This window comes from Plutella xylostella, chromosome 20, assembly GCF_932276165.1.
Source record: "Plutella xylostella chromosome 20, ilPluXylo3.1, whole genome shotgun sequence".
NCBI classification, from domain to species: Eukaryota; Metazoa; Arthropoda; class Insecta; order Lepidoptera; family Plutellidae; genus Plutella; species Plutella xylostella.
The window spans coordinates 1,089,233-1,105,617 of NC_064000.1; the positions used below are offsets into that span (position 1 = coordinate 1,089,233).

A 16,385-nucleotide genomic window follows, 5' to 3' on the forward strand; every position below is an offset into this window, starting at 1 on the left:
GGTGTCACTTATTTATGCAAAAGAACCAAAAAAGTTATTGAAATAGTTTTTTTTTATTTTCAGTTTTAAGCTTAATTTTTTTGAAAAACATAAAAAACCTTACATATTCAATATGTTAGAAATGGTTAAGTTTCGGACAATGCATTATAGGATTCAATCGACTGAAAATGTCTTCCTCTATCACCTCTTGAAAGGATCAGTTCTACTTTACCAATAACCCTGAAGTGTCAGAGCAAGACAGCCATAGATTTAAATATTTTAAATGTTTCGTGAAGGTACGTCGTCCTTAGAAACCGCACACAGTCGCAATGTGTCGTAACAGTTACGGGTTTACTAAAGTGTACTTTAAAAAAAAACTGCGACAATTATTGGCTAGTCTGATTCGGAATGCGTCTAGAACGGAATGTACCTCGTCCAGTACTAGATAGTCACTAAACCATGCAAATGGCCCCAAATTTTAACACAAACTGAATATTCGCATTCGCATTCGCATTCGCGAATGTCGATATCAGATATTCGCATTCGCATTCGCATTCGCGAATGTCCAAAAACACACATTCGTTACATCACTAGTACATATCCTTTTCCTCACGAAGGTAGATAGGTACTTAGTGCTTTAGGAGCAAACATTTTCGCCAACATTTGGAAGAGATAAGCGATGGACAAAAAAAGGCACTTTGAATGTGTGAATATTACTACCCACACCCGAGTCCTGTATGTTCTTGTGTCCACACAGTTACCGCCACCCACTTATGTAAGTACTTATTACTTCCATGCCGCCACCAGTTATGCGGCAGTCATCCATTTAGCGCAGAGAAAAAAAAACTTTAAACTACTTGGAATCGAGTGTACCGTTGCTTCTTCCTCTTCAACATAAGGGTTTTAGTTTTATACTATAGAGTAGAGAGAGTACTTTAGAGTATAGAGTAGAGAGAGGTAGAGTAGAGGGTTTTTATAATAAATAAATAAATAGAGAGTTGGGTTACCTGTGCCGATAGCCTGATTATGCGAAAGTGCTCATGACATTAAAAAATCCGGGAAATGCTCCGTGAGTGAGCGCGGGTGGGTGCAGGGAACCAGGTAAAATCTCAGAATAATTATATCAATCTCGAATGTAGCTTCAAGTCATTATTGTGAGGGTCAGATGGCGTTCAGAAACATTAAAATTTCTTTAATAATTATATTTTTGTCGTAATCTGCATGGCTATTATAATTCAGCGCCCGTATACTTTCGTCGTGTCTGCATGAAAATAAAACGAAGTCACTGCACTGCCATGCCACTCACTTTGGCCTTTGACTGAAGCATGTAGATGTAGTTCCTCAGAATAATAATGGCCCTCAAAAATTATACTCTGTTCTGTTACAACTTCTGAACGAAAATAACATGACAGGACATCAATGATTTGGCATTTCGGTTTCAAAAATTATCGCTTTGTTTTATTGGAAAATTGTTGATATCATCCAAATTCACCGAATAATGTAATAAAGTGAATTTTACATTACTCCTTTTTGATATCCTGATTTTCGCAGGATAATTTTAGAACCGGTAAGTCAAATAAAATACTTTCAGAATGTTATTAAAATAGGTTATTGAACTTATCGTCAGTGAAAGAAGTTTGCGACTTTTCTGACTTCGCCAGTGTGTTTTGGGTGCTTTACTGGCTTGTTGTGTTATGTAATAATCATGATTTTGCGGTCGATATCAACGTGCATGGCTTTATGCCGAAACAACGCTATTTATGTTTCAAGTAAGATAATTTCATAATTATTATGTTAGCACTATTTTGTAACTACAAATAATAACCTCTTCACTTTTTCAATTAAGTTACTTAAATGTACAAAATGTTAGATAACTGAAATAGGTTAAAATATTAAGAAACATTTATGAAGCATTTACAAAAAGAAGTAAGTTGTTAAGTAAATATATATTTTAGTATAAGCAATAGTTCTTATCAGTTTTGTGTACAAACTATATGCGCCGTGTGCTTATTGGTATTTATTATCCATTGTGTGTACAAAATTGATAACTAACAGAAGCTTAATATTATAAGTTGAATAGTAACAGAGTAAATTTTTTATGAGTATTCAATCTACCTATAATTATTAAGTTTGTGGATAAAACACATACAAATCAACTGAAAGGCCATTTAGTTAATTGAAATTTTGCCATCAATTCAAGTTTGCCACTTTCAATAGCATAAGAATCTGACAACAGGACAAAGAAGGTGATAATAACTACCTAATACAATATCCCATGTATTATTGCAGTACGCAACATGTCGAACGGGTCTGGTGTGAGCGTGAAGTTCACATCCGGCTTGTCCAAGTCGGATCCGGAGCAGAAGCCGGTGCTGATTGTGGGCCAGGCCTCGCACCTCGCCACCCTGACCTGGCAGGATGTGCGCTGCAAACTGGAGCCGAGAGTCACTGAAGACGTAAGCATTACTGAACAAATCATGTCACTTGAAATTAATGTCCAATAAACAGTTTCCCCTTTATTATAAAACATGGACTATAAATAGGTCTTGTTTAGAATTGGCTTTAGCATACTGAAAGACTAAAAGAAGTTCTAAACTATTATAATAAGAGTGTCAATCACCAAGTTCCATTATTCCTAGCTATACTTGTTAAAACATGCTGGATTTATTTACACCACATTCTGAGCATTATTTCTATTTCCTTTCACATCTTCTTCTTGTGTTGGTTAATCCCTCTCTTTCCCCAGGCATGGCGCCGCGGCATATCCATCGTGACGGCCTCCCCCGGCGAGTCCTGCGAGCTCTGGCCCGGGGCGGCTACCCTGGCCACCCTGCCCGCCCGGCGCTCGCGCCACGCCGCGCCGTCGAGGGCACACGCCCTGGCCAAGATCGTGAGGGGGTGCCCGCGACAGGGGGACGAGGATATTGTGGTGAGTGGTGATTGGAGTGTAATTGTAGGGGTGGATGAAAGGAGCCTGCTTCCTCCAGGAAGTATACCTTATATGAGTGTCTGCACCTTTGGCAGTCAGCAGCTGCAAAATTATGAATTGTACATAGTTTATTTTACTACAGAAAATGTTGACCAAAAATATATTTTCCATCACTTTGTGGACTACACAGGAGATAATTTAAAGGCAAAATGAAACTGCTCATGGTCAACCAAATATTCGCAAGTTTGCATTTCGCTATACATTTGTCCTCACGCGATAGTTCGCGAGCCTTATCGCTATTCAATTTTTAACTTCTGGGTATCTACCTCCATACAAAGGTCAATCTCGTCTCAAACCTCCCAAAAAACTCCTTCAAATCTACATTCTAACCCCCTTCCTCCACCCTACAGCTAGTCTGCCGCAAGCGCGACGCCTACGCCTCGGCCATCGCCATCGCTCGTTCCTTCCCGCTGTACTCCGCGCGCACCACCCCCGCGCTGCTCGCCCCCGCCCCCGCCCCCGCCCCCGCGGCCAAGCAGAGCAGGACGGTCAATGTGGAGATTGTGCTGGCTAAGGAGAATGAGGGTGAGTTAGTTAGCTAGCTAGTTAGTGCTGATAGGTTCATTTACTTGTAGGGGAAGCCTGTGTGAGTAAAATACGCTTACCTATCGTGACATGTCAAATCAGTTAATCCAAAAGGATAGCCGTCCTTTATTTCCGATAGGATCCTTTGTCACTAGACTATTCACATCTAATCTTCTAATTGTGTCGTGTCAAATACTAGAGCTATAGATTAACATCAGTAAAGTTGCCCGAGCACAGGATTCGAAACCTCCGTTTACGTTGCGTATCGTCAAATGTCACTGTCAAAATGTAAGGCAAATTTGTTAGTTTCAAAAGTGGTATTTGTTTTTTCCGTGTTAGGTGGAATTTCACCAAACGCTAAACGTATTTAGTAGCCTGTCATACGTCTGTCAGTTAGTACAAAATGTATTTAAAATTTGATTTAAATGCGTTTGGTAAAAGTGACCTCGTGAAGATTCGAAAATAGTATCGAATCCTATGCTCGCGCCTCAGAGCCGCGAGCACAGGATTCGAAACCTCCGTTTACGTTGCGTATCGTCAAATGTCCCTGTCAAAATGGCAAATTTGTTAGTTCCAAAAGTGGCATTTGTTTTTTCCATATGTTTGTGTAGATTCGAAAATGGTATCGAATTCTGTGCTGGCGGCTCTGATTAGCATCTGTCGCTGACTGCCCATACAGCCGACGTTATACAATAAAAATAATTCCCAAACGATAAAACATAGTTAAATATTGATGCTTGTCAGAAAACTCCACAATCACACAACTTCATAACAACACACCTTCCTTTTCCCTCCACCAGACGGCGACACAGAAGACGACGGCCCACTAGACCCGTACTTAACAGACGGGACTCTGTCTCCACAAGACACGAGCACGATCCAGGAGGCGGCGGACGCCACGCGGCTCGCGGCGCGCCTCACCGACGCACCGGCTAATATAGTGAATGTTAGCCAGATTATTGAGGTATGTGTGTCTGTGTTTTTGGTTAAAACGCTCTAATTCTAATTCAAAAATTTGGATTTTAGATAAATTTGACATTTACAGGGAGGATGTGAGTTAATCGAGGTATGTTTGTGTATATCTGTCTGTAAGCTCGTAAGCTCTCTACAAGACACCAGCATATTGTCAACGTAACTCAAGTCAATGAGGTATGTGTGTCTGTGTATATCTTTAAGATGGTTCTGTGAGTGTAATTGTGGACGGAATTAGGTGAAATTTCGAATTTAGAGAGATTAGATATTTGCGCAGGGGATGTTAGTGAACTGATTGAGGTATGTGTATCTGTGTTTTGGTTACAACGCTCTTATTCGAAAAGTAGTGGACAGATTTTGATGAAATTCGGAATGGAGATAGATTGGATATTTGCGGAGGGAGTATTAGTAAGTTTCTAAGTTTGTTGAGGTATGTGTGTGTGTCTATCTGTCTGTAAGCTCCCCACAAGACACGAGCACGATCCAGGAGGCGGCGGACGCCACGCGCCTCACTGACGCTCCCGCTAATATAGTGAATGTTAGCCAGATTATTGAGGTATGTGTTTTTGTTATTTTGTTTAAAATGGTTCTATGAGTGCAATTGTGGAGGGATTTTGATGAAATTTGGAATGGAGACAGATTAGATATTTGCGGAGGGGATGTTAGATAGTTGATTGAGGTATGTGTGTTTATGTTTTTGTTTACTACGCTCTTATCTAAAATGGCTCTGTGGGTGTAATTATGGAGGAATTTTGATAAAATTTGGAACGTAGAGAGATTGGATATTTGCGGAGAGAATGTTAGTGAGTTCAATGTGGTATGTGTGTCGTCGTCAATGTGACTCAACTCATTGAGGTATGTGTGTGTCTCTTTTTTTATTTATAGACGCCACATTCAACCTTCGCCCATATACACACACACAAACACACATATATACACACACACACACACACACACACACACACAAACACACATATAGACACACACACACACACAAACACACATATAGACACATAAACACTTCTCACTCACTACTCACTACACATGCATGAATAGTTATAAACTAACTTAAATTCATATTAAGTTTTTTTTTCTTATCTTTGTTATACTTAATATGTAGTTGTCACATTAATGAGGAGCCTGTCTTCTACGACACAGGGCAACCTAATGTAGAAGCAGTGCATCATAAAATTTGTAACAATTTTATAATAAAGAATTTTTTTATTTTTATTTTTCATTTTCATCTTTCACGATGCATCCGCTAACATCGTCAATAACCATTTCATTTGATGGGCAGAAACTATGGACCCCTACTTGTCACAATCCTGACATACTTTCGCTTCATTTTCTTCGAAAACTCCCTATGTAACTCTTGAGTATATTGCCTATTTGGTCCTCTCCACCAATTAAATCCCCCATTTTCCCCACCAGGAAGCTGTAAAAGTGGCCAAGGAGCTCGGCATTCCAGAGCCCACCGTTATCCGCGGTGAAGAGCTGAAGGCGCGCGGCATGGGCGGCATCTACGGCGTGGGGCGGGCGGCGGAGGACCCGCCCGCCCTGGTTGTACTGTCTTATGTTCCGCCAGGTATGTCGGGGAACCGAAAATCGGTAATAGCTAGGGAAGTTATTCAAGTAAGCTAGTAACAAACAATGAAATTAAATGTTCATGCTGTACCACAGAATAATAACTAGTAATTTCCGTACCCCGGCCCTGTCTCTTCTTCTTCACAATAGCCATTAAGTTTATACCCAATCCTGTATACTACTATACTCATAACAAATAAAAGTCTGTTGTTAACCTTTCACCTTCTTTCCCCAGGCGCGACGGAGACGGTGGCGTGGGTGGGCAAGGGCATCGTGTACGACACGGGCGGCCTCAGTATCAAGGCAAGGGTGAGTTTATACCTTTAATCATTCATTACATTATCATAATAACTTTTTTGGGATGCCCTGTCTACGCTGCACGGGCTCGGTATCGCCATCGTAAACATCACTGTATTGCGATTCGCCATAAATACGGCGATGTGGAAGGCGCATTGAAAGAGTTTATTGATGTCGATAATGAACCCGTGCCAAGAGGCTTGTAAAGTGCGGATTAAGTTGAGGACTAGTACATTTTAGTAGCCATTTTGAACACATCTTCTTATTTTTTTTCTGGAAAGCGGTTCAGTGTGATTAAAATTGATAATAAATTGTTTCATATCTCTGGGCCATGCCGTTTACATTGACGAGATACCGACATAACAAGATATAGAACATTGTAGTCAGGACAGATTTCACACTGCCTGTGACACATTTCACCCATAACTGCCCCAGTGTGCGGGTATTCATTTGTGATTATTAATTGTGTAACCTGTTTTTGTGCTTTAATAACCTCGACATTTTGTCGAACCATCTACAACGCAAATGTACTGTGCCTTAATTCATATCACGCTATCACCCCACTTGGCTATTCGTATTTGCGTATTTACCTTCCACTGGCTATATTTGCCAAACAGACAACTTGTAGGCAAATTCGGCAATAAGTTTGGCGAATATACTGACTGACCAAATATGGCAGTTTTGGCAAATACACAAATACGAATAGCCAAGTGGGGTAGCGGCATTCAATAAATTGCAGCCACTTTTGGCTTGTACACAAAACTGCGTTGCGACGTTGCATCGCCAAAACCTGCGAAAGTAATCAAGCATTTGCCCTGAAAAACTGTCAAAACAGTCGCAGTTTTGTGTACAAGCCCTTAGATATACTTATGTGACATTTCTGTCTTTAAAATCTTAGCTATAGTAGCTATATTTAAACCTCCTGTTTCCTCCCACAGACCGCCATGGTGGGCATGAAAGGCGTTTGTTAGCTTTTTCTCCGTAACATAGTGTCTTGAAAACTAGCCAACCTATCTAAACCTGCTTATCTTCACCCACAGTCATGGCATGAAAACCGTTTGTTAGCGTTTTTCTTCGTGGCAGCCTATCTAGAAAGCCAGCAAACCTATATAACCCAGCTTATTTCCCCCCACAGACAGCGATGGTGGGCATGAAAGGCGACATGGGCGGCGCGGCGGGCGTGCTGGGCGCGCTGCGAGCCGCGGTCCGCGCCGCGCCCGCCGCCGCGCTGCACGCCGTGCTGTGCGTCGCGGAGAACGCCGTCGGACCCAGGGCTACCAGGTCACTGTCATTATTGTTAGCTAGTGATCGAAGCAATAGCTGGGCTAATATATGCCTCTCTGTAATAGCTGCTTCATGCAATAGTATCTTCCATGGTTCGCGATTCTACAGATTCTTACGCACAGCGTACCACTACGGAAGGATACGTATGTAGATCTAATTCCTTTGATACCACGGACAAGATTCTTACCACGGTGTGTCGTACACAGTCTGTGAGTCGCGGAGAACGCCGTCGGACCCAGGGCTACCAGGTCACTATCATCATCATGATCATTAGTTAGTAATTGAAGCAATAGCCTCTACGCCGTCGGACCCAGGGCTACCAGGTGTCTGACTACACTTGACTCGACTTTATCGATATGCGGTCATCCGTGTGCGAATGACAAAATATGGTTTAGTTAGTAATTCCTTACCAGGTAATTGCCACCAGCGTGTACAGGGCGTCCCAAAAGACGATTCAGCCGTCTAGTTGGCCAGAGCGCAGGATGCCGTTCGCAGCATAATTTGCATTTCAAATTGAATAGTTTCACTAAACCTGCTTCTTTGTCCTCGTAAAATCGTGATATAAACTCTCGTAGGAGAACTAAAGTAAACTATCGTATTAAATTCTTGTCAATGTATAGAAAATTTAACATTTGCTATTTTTATTTTCCAGGCCTGATGACATCCACACCCTGTATTCAGGCCGCACGGTCGAGATCAACAACACTGACGCTGAAGGTTAGTTTATACAATATTTGTTACTCTTAAACCAAAGCTATTATACAGATTTTGATGAAATTCCCTATGTAGGTAGCTAACATTCTGAATTAACACATAGGCTTACAGGAAACCTTCTAAGGTTTCGAAGCAAAACTTGCCGGTATGTCTATACGTGGATCTTTAATTCGACGGAATTCTGACATTTCAAAAGTGATGCTACTTAAAAAGCTCTTAACCAAAAAAAAAGAAAAATTTGGATCCTTTTCTGGGCAATAAAAAAATAAAATGACAGATAATGTAACGAATTTATATTAATTACTTTATTTTATTCTTTAGCTGGCATCACTTCCTACTAAATTCAGTGATAGTAAACCTTTTTAATCGATTTCAAAAAAAGATTCTCTATTCGGTACATACTCGTATGTACTTATGTAAGATTATTGGAACTGCACAACAAACAAATATACTTGCAAAATTTTATAGATGTATGTATGTTTATAATGTTGGTCCACGCATATCTCCGAAACGATTGAACGGAGTGCCACTATTAATTTTTTTAATGGCTTACATTGAGCAGTCTAAGTTTCATCATAATCGGTTAGTATTAATAATGATTAGATATTCTATTCTCTTTGGGGATGTAAGTACCTGCACCTGGCTCTCTCGAGTGGAACCTTTGTGCATATCCCCAAGGTCTAAACTGCCTTCCTAAGCTTGGACCATTTCCCACCACGCTGGTCTACTGCGGGTTGGTGGGTTCACATATCTAGATGTGCTAAATCTAGATATGCAGGTTTCCTCATATTATGTTTTCCTTCACCATAAGAGCGATGGTATACATTGTACTTAAGTTAAAAGAACTCATTGGTACATGTCATCGCCGGGATTCGAACCCGAATCTCTTGCGTGAGAAGCGGGCGCTTACCCGACTGAGCTACCACCGCTCTTATTATTATTTAATAATCGATTAGATATTTTAATAATCAATTATATTTTTCTTTATTTATTAATTTATACTTTAATTAAATATATTATTTTTGTGATGTAAAGGACGTAATTATTACTCACCGTAGGTATATCCCCTTTTAATTTGGAGCGCCGCACTTAATAAAATGGATACATTCACTAACAAATAAAATGTATAGAGTAGTTTAGACTTAGATGTTCAGGGGGGTCACTCTCTAAATCGACGAACGAACGAACAAGAATTGTCACGCAATCGGCACGCTTAATACAACGAGATAGAGCCGAGCTCTTGTTCGTTCGTTCGTTTGATTTTGGTAGTGGCCCTCCAGACTCGTATTGAAAAAAGGGCTCAGCCAAAAAAGGTTTGTGATCTCTGACATGTCAAAAGTAGATAACTGTCAGAATTCCGCCGAATTAAAGATCAAGGTATAGTACATATATCGTATAAATGACGTATCTCTTTTTTATTGGACTGTAATGCTACCACCCCACTTGGCTATACCTATACGTATAGCCAAAACTTACATGTGTGGTCAGCATATTCGCATTACATTACTGCCGAATCTACAGCAAACATCCAGTAACAAACACGAATAGCCAAGTGTGGTGCCAGCATGAGACATCTCTAATGATATTTATCCTTATTCCCAGGTCGTCTGGTGCTGAGTGATGGCGTGGTGTACGCGTCTCGGGACTTGAAGGCAGATATTATAGTAGACATGGCCACGCTCACCGGCGCACAGGTAATGTACCAATATTACTATTGATTACTGTATGACTTTCATATACGAGGAACAAATGGTGTAGTAGTTGTTTAAAAATGAATATTGGCACTTGGTGGTTGGGTGTTATTAAATTTTTGGGCTATCTCCAAGCGCCCGCAAGCGTGGGGAAAATGGCAATAACCCTATAGTCTGGCAGGAGGCTTATATCCAGCAGTGGATGATTAACGGGCTGTGCAAACTGGAACGCGGTTCAAGACGCGGCGTGGTTTGATATATCAAATCGCAGCTAGAAACCAACTACATTATAGATCTGCCTTTTACCTTGCGGCTCCGGCGACACTGACGCAGCGACAGTAACTTTTAACAGTGACACTCGAACAAACAAACGTCTGTACTGCCACTGTGTCAATGTAGCTGGAGCCGCTCGACTCAGAAGTGTACCTGTGGAGCCCGCGCCCACGGTGACTTTTGTAGTGATGCTGTCGTGTCGTGCGTTCGCATCGATACAGTCGCGATGCAGTCGCTAGCTATGTGCCCTCGCCCGCGTAACCACGATTCAGTCGCGATGCAGACGTGACCAAGGCGAGCTTTCCCCGATATCATCTGACACGGTCGCGAGTTAGTAGCGATGCTGTCGAGAATCTGCGAAACGCGCGACAAAAAGTCGCCGTGGGCGAGTTCTCCTAATTATATTTCCACATACTAACAGTCGGGGGGCTTGTCGCTCACGTCCGTAGGTACAAACCCTAGTTACCCTACACGTGCCCCCTGGGTGGTGCTAACGAGTGACAACGCCGAATGTCGGGCGGCGGTAAATCGACCCGACCTCCTCTCCTAGCAGAGGCGGCGATCTCCCGCCGTAAAAAAGGAGAATCACCAACACGCCTGCCAAGCGCGGTGATTATGGCAAATACACCTCCTAATGATGGAAAAAACAAAGCCCCGGCCCCCAGTCCCCGGCAGCCCCGCTATCCCGGACTCCGGTAGCGGTCACGGTAACGGCGGGGCAGGGGGTGCGAAGAATCTCCGGCAGAGAGTCGGCTACCAGCCCAACCGACCCTTGCACCTGGCAACATATAACGCACGGACACTGAGGGAAGACGTGAAGATAGAGGAGCTGGAAGAGGAAATCAGCAAGTTAAAATGGGACATTATAGGGTTATCCGAAGTCCGACGAGAGGGAGAGGATACGGAAATTCTCCAGTCCGGAAACTTGCTGTACCACCGGGAGGGCGACCAACTGTCCCAAGGGGGTGTCGGGTTCATCGTCAACAAGTCCCTCGTCAACAACATCGTTGAAATCGGAAGTGTGTCGACACGGGTTGCGTACCTCATCCTGAGAATATCTAAACGATACTCAATGAAGGTCATACAGGTTTACGCACCCACATCTAAGCACACCGATGATGAGGTCGAACTTGCGTATGAAGACGTATCGTCTGCCCTGCGTAAGTTCACTACTCATTTCACGGTGGTGATGGGAGACTTTAACGCGAAACTCGGAAAACAAGAAGGCGGCGAGACGAAAGTGGGGTCACATGGATTTGGAGTCAGGAACCATCGTGGGCAAATGCTGGCTGACTTCTTGGAGAAGGAGGGCCTCTATATGATGAACTCCTTCTACAAGAAGAAGCCACAAAGGAAGTGGACGTGGATTAGCCCCGATGGGAAGACTAAAAACGAGATCGACTTCATATTGACGGATAAGAAGCACATATTCAATGATGTCTCAGTGATCAGTAGGGTTAAGACCGGCAGCGATCACCGACTCGTAAGAGGCACTTTGAATATAAACTGCAAAATAGAACGCTCCCGTCTAATGAAGTCCACGCTCCGTCCTACTCCTGCTCAAATCCAGGATCCCGAAAGCTTTCAGTCTGAGCTTTGCGACCGCCTGATATGTTTAGAGAATTGCGTTACAGTTGACGATTTAAACAATAGGTTTGTGGAAACTGTCCGAGAGGTAGGATCGAAATATTTTTTGTCCCGAACCAACCGAGGACCTCAAAAACTCTCAGATGGGACTCTGAGTCTCATAAGAGAACGGAGAGAAATGAGGTTGCAGTCTTCAGTTGATATGGTCGAATACAGACGTCTAAACAGACAGATCGCCAAAGCAAGACGTTGCGATATGAGACGCTACAATTGCAAGCGCATTCAAGACGCAATAGAGCAAAACAAGGGCTCCAAAGTCTTTGCTAGAGATCGATCTGTTCGGCAGACTCTGTTGACCCAACTGAAGACCGACACTGGCAACACCGTTTCATCAGTGCCCGAAATTCTGGGAGAAATTGAGAGATTCTACGGACAGTTATACACCACAACACAAAACCCTATTACCAGCGGTGCTCACGACAGCCGAGCGCCACTCACCCGACACTATACCGAAGATATTCCGGACGTCAGTCTAGACGAGATTAGTATAGCTCTCAAACAGCTAAAAAACAACAAAGCTCCGGGAGATGATGGAATAACGACAGAACTTCTGAAAGCCGGCGGTAGACCGATTTTAATAGCACTTCGGAGGCTGTTTAATTCCGTCATACTCGAAGGCACAAGCCCGGAGGCATGGAGCAGAAGTGTAGTGACTTTGTTCTTCAAGAAAGGCAACAAAGCCCTATTGAAGAATTATAGACCCATTGCACTTCTGAGCCATGTGTACAAGCTGTTTTCGAGAGTTATTACGAATCGTCTCGAGCAAAGACTCGACGACTTCCAGCCACCCGAACAAGCCGGGTTCCGAAAAGGCTATAGTACCATAGATCACATACACACGCTTCGGCAGGTTATACAGAAGACCGAGGAGTATAATCTACCTTTATGTCTAGCGTTTGTGGACTATGAGAAAGCCTTTGATTCTATTGAGCTCTGGGCGATGCTTCAATCCCTTCAGCGGTGCCATATAGACTATCGCTATATCGAGGTGTTGAGATGTATGTACAATGCTGCCACAATGTCAGTTCGATTACACGAACATAGCACAAAACCGATCCAGTTGCAAAGGGGCGTGAGACAGGGAGATGTTATTTCTCCGAAACTGTTCACCTGTGCACTGGAAGATGTTTTTAAGCTTGTAGAGTGGAAAAGACTGGGCATTAACGTCAATGGCGAATATATCTCTCATCTACGATTTGCTGATGACATAGTTATTATGGCGGAAACGCTGGAGGAGTTGGGCGAAATGCTCACAGACCTCAATGATGCCTCTAAACAAGTTGGGCTGAAAATGAACATGGACAAGACAAAGGTCATGTCGAACGAACATGTTTCATCATCGCCCGTAACTGTAGGAGGTGTCACCATCGAAGTTGTTGATCAGTATCCCTACCTAGGACAAGTGATCCGATTAGGTAAATCCAACTTCGATAAAGAGGTAGCTCGTAGAATCCAACTCGGATGGGCAGCGTTCGGGAAATTACGACACATCTTCACTGAAAACATACCTCAGTGTCTGAAAACAAAAGTTTTCAATCAGTGCGTGTTGCCAGTGATGACTTACGGAGCCGAGACGTGGTGCTTCACCAAAGGGCTTATCCACAAGCTCAGAGTTGCTCAGCGTGCTATGGAAAGGGCTATGTTAGGCGTGTCCCTGCGAGATAGGATTCGTAATGAAGAAATCCGCAGGAGAACTAAAGTTACCGACATAGCCAAAAGGATTAGCACGCTGAAATGGCAATGGGCTGGCCACGTAGCCCGCAGAGCCGACGACCGCTGGAGTAGAAAGGTTCTGGAGTGGAGACCCCGTGTCGGCAAACGGCGTGTCGGTCGCCCCCCAACCCGTTGGTCTGATGATCTGCGGAAGGTAGCGGGAAGCCGCTGGATGCAGATGGCGGGTGACCGTTTGGGGTGGCGATCGTTAGGAGAGGCCTATGTCCAACAGTGGACTACGGAAGGCTGAGAGAGAGATACTAACAGTCCTCTTTACAATTCCAGGGCATAGCCACCGGCAAATACCACGCCGCCATCATCTCCAACTGCCCATCACTCGAGTCTCGTTGCGTGCGCGCGGGGCGCGGGGCGGGGGAGCTGGCGCACGCGCTGCCCTTCGCCCCCGAGCTGCACCACCCCGAGTTCAGCAGCCAGGTTGCTGACATGAAGAATAGTTGTGCGGTGAGTGTGTAATATAGCAGAATAGTAATGTAAATAATGAACAGTGGTGGCCCAAGAATGCTGCCCTGTGGTACTCCATTCAGTGATGTAACACGATTGCTATTGCGCCCGAGCTTCACCACCCAGGGCGAAGCAGCCAGGTAGCCGACATGAAGAATAGCGCTGCGGTGAAGGGGGAGCGGAGTAGAACACGTAGACAAGACTGATCGCACATAAACTGATCTGCATGAGAACGCCGATATGTTTTTCTGTTTGGAAATAGTATGAAACTGACAGTGACTGGCTTTTGTACCCTAATTAAGTTGGAACCTGTTTTTCTTATGATGTAAAATTAAAGATCACTATTACTAAATAAATATATTATTACATCTATCTATCTACATATTATATTCTATTCTATTCTATTCCAGGACCGCAACAACGCTCAACCATCATGCGCGGGCCTCTTCATCCTGTCGCACCTCGGCTTCGACACGCCGGCGCGCTGGCTGCACGTCGACATGGCCGCGCCCGCGCACTGCGTGAGTTTACCGGGGTTTTTACTATAGTAAAGTAAAATTTATAACAAAAGAGAACTGATTATGTCTTTGACACATTTCCGATATTGACAGAGTGATGGCTCATCCAGGAAATCAATTTCAGTGCGGGAATTTTAAAAAAATACTATAGGTCCCCTGAAAAGTAGCCTGTGTCAATGCAGGGTTTCAGCATCCTACTGAAAGCCTAACTTTTCGCGTGGAAGAGTAACAAACATCCTCCATCCATATTGTAACTTACAAACTTTATAATATTAGTAGGATGCAAAAAAGATGAGTGCTTCTCTACAAGGAACAAAACTGTACTTATCTAATGAGAAGGTAGGATGTTTATAGAGGAGGGCTGTTTTCTAGCCCGTCTATTTGTTTATGGATGAATGCCCAGAATGCGCTAGACGTAGATGATGTACAGTAGACAACCTCTGATAAGAATAACGAATACCCCGTCTGCTGAACATACCTCAAATTATGATTTCTCACACTAAGTATTCTCTTTTATCCACAGGGCGAGAGGGCTACAGGTTACGGAGTGGGGCTTCTCACCGTGTTGTTTGGAGACAAGACCCAGAGCAAACTGCTCCGCGCACTGTGTCCGAAGTAATTGTAGCGGGTACACCGTAGCGCCCACATGTTGAAGGTTAAATACTGTCACATACGGGTTTGTGATGATGGGTTTGTTCTGGAAATTATTTCTGTTTAGTTTGATTGATAAGCATTTTGTTCTCAGTATAGTATGGATGTGGGATGACTTTTTTGTATCAGTAATACACAAACATATTACGTTTTAAGAAGATTCTGACAATCATAAGACGATAATGAATATATCAATTATTCTGAATGAACCCACTAAGCACTAATTTAAGGTAAAATAATGCATGGATATACATAATGTGAAATAGGTTTGTTTAAAGAGTAACAATCACTCAGTACAGATATTTAAAACGCTAGTTTGGAGATGGGTTTTAGACTAGATAGATTTATATAAATATGCACAAGTTGGGCAGAACATTATGAAAAACATATTTCAAAACACCTGACTGCTAATTTTAAACATGTATGTGTGTATGGACAGCCTGATATTAGGTACCGAAATGTATTTTTTTAAAGTTTAATATTGTGGTGCATTGCATATTGAGTGTTAAGTACTTCATTTAGCTGGTATATTAATATACTTGAAACCCATTCTCCTAATACGGCCTGAGACGCTCATTTATATTTTGAAGATTAGTTTAAAGGCTAGATTTGCATGTTAGTCATTTACCGTAAGTACAATTAACACATAATAGCAATAATATGTACACTAAATAAGTATAACATACTGTATAGTATCAGTGGAACAGATGTACCGCATTGTGGCAACTAAAATCGCCCAGATTAGAAATCGTCCGGTCGTGTACCTATATATAATACAGGATGTTGCAAAAAGGGTATGCTAAGCCGAAAGGGGGTGACTCAGGTGCTCACCCTGTTTCGGCTTAGTATACCCTTTTTGCAACAGCCGGTATAGACCAGAGAGTTTGCTCAATCATAAACAACAGAACATAAACCTTTCCACACTTGTATCGCAATATACTATTGTTTATGGTTATGTGGTGGGGTACATCTTTTTCATAGAAAGCCATTCATGATTGTGTTCAATAGAGCCAAAATAGAGTTAAAATAACGCTTTTTATAAGTATTTTCATACATTCTGTCAGCATTTTCATGTATCGAACCAGA

The 16,385-nt window shown here is 42.8% G+C and overlaps 1 protein-coding gene across 3 annotated transcripts; it reads left to right on the forward strand.

Annotated features, from left to right (window-relative positions):
* The first annotated feature begins 1,387 nt into the window (after positions 1 to 1,387).
* LOC105389793 (probable aminopeptidase NPEPL1) lies at positions 1,388 to 15,279 on the forward strand. Of its 3 annotated transcripts, none has more exons than XM_048628208.1 (13): positions 1,388 to 1,546; positions 2,269 to 2,435; positions 2,726 to 2,908; positions 3,319 to 3,493; positions 4,294 to 4,457; positions 5,897 to 6,050; positions 6,285 to 6,358; positions 7,482 to 7,627; positions 8,283 to 8,347; positions 9,947 to 10,038; positions 13,954 to 14,130; positions 14,541 to 14,651; positions 15,172 to 15,279. In XM_048628208.1, the coding sequence occupies exons 2-13, from the start codon at positions 2,277 to 2,279 to the stop codon at positions 15,265 to 15,267; spliced, it is 1,596 nt and encodes a 531-aa protein (XP_048484165.1). In that variant the 5' UTR covers positions 1,388 to 1,546; positions 2,269 to 2,276; the 3' UTR covers positions 15,268 to 15,279. The 3 variants fall into 3 exon arrangements, with proteins under 3 accessions (XP_048484165.1, XP_048484163.1, XP_048484164.1); XM_048628206.1 differs by lacking the exon at positions 1,388 to 1,546 and adding an exon at positions 1,592 to 1,748; XM_048628207.1 differs by lacking the exon at positions 1,388 to 1,546 and adding an exon at positions 1,592 to 1,748 and having other exon boundaries at positions 6,285 to 6,352.
* Positions 15,280 to 16,385: the final 1,106 nt, after the last annotated feature.

Excerpts from the sequence above, each read along its gene's own strand:
- LOC105389793 (XM_048628206.1), top strand. The coding sequence starts at position 1,685 with ATGATTTTGCGGTCGATATCAACGTGCATGGCTTTATGCCGAAACAAC. Across the intron at positions 10,039-13,953 it reads CCACGCTCACCGGCGCACAG|GGCATAGCCACCGGCAAATA; the intron begins GTAATGTACCAA and ends TTACAATTCCAG. Across the intron at positions 14,652-15,171 it reads TGGCCGCGCCCGCGCACTGC|GGCGAGAGGGCTACAGGTTA; the intron begins GTGAGTTTACCG and ends TTTTATCCACAG.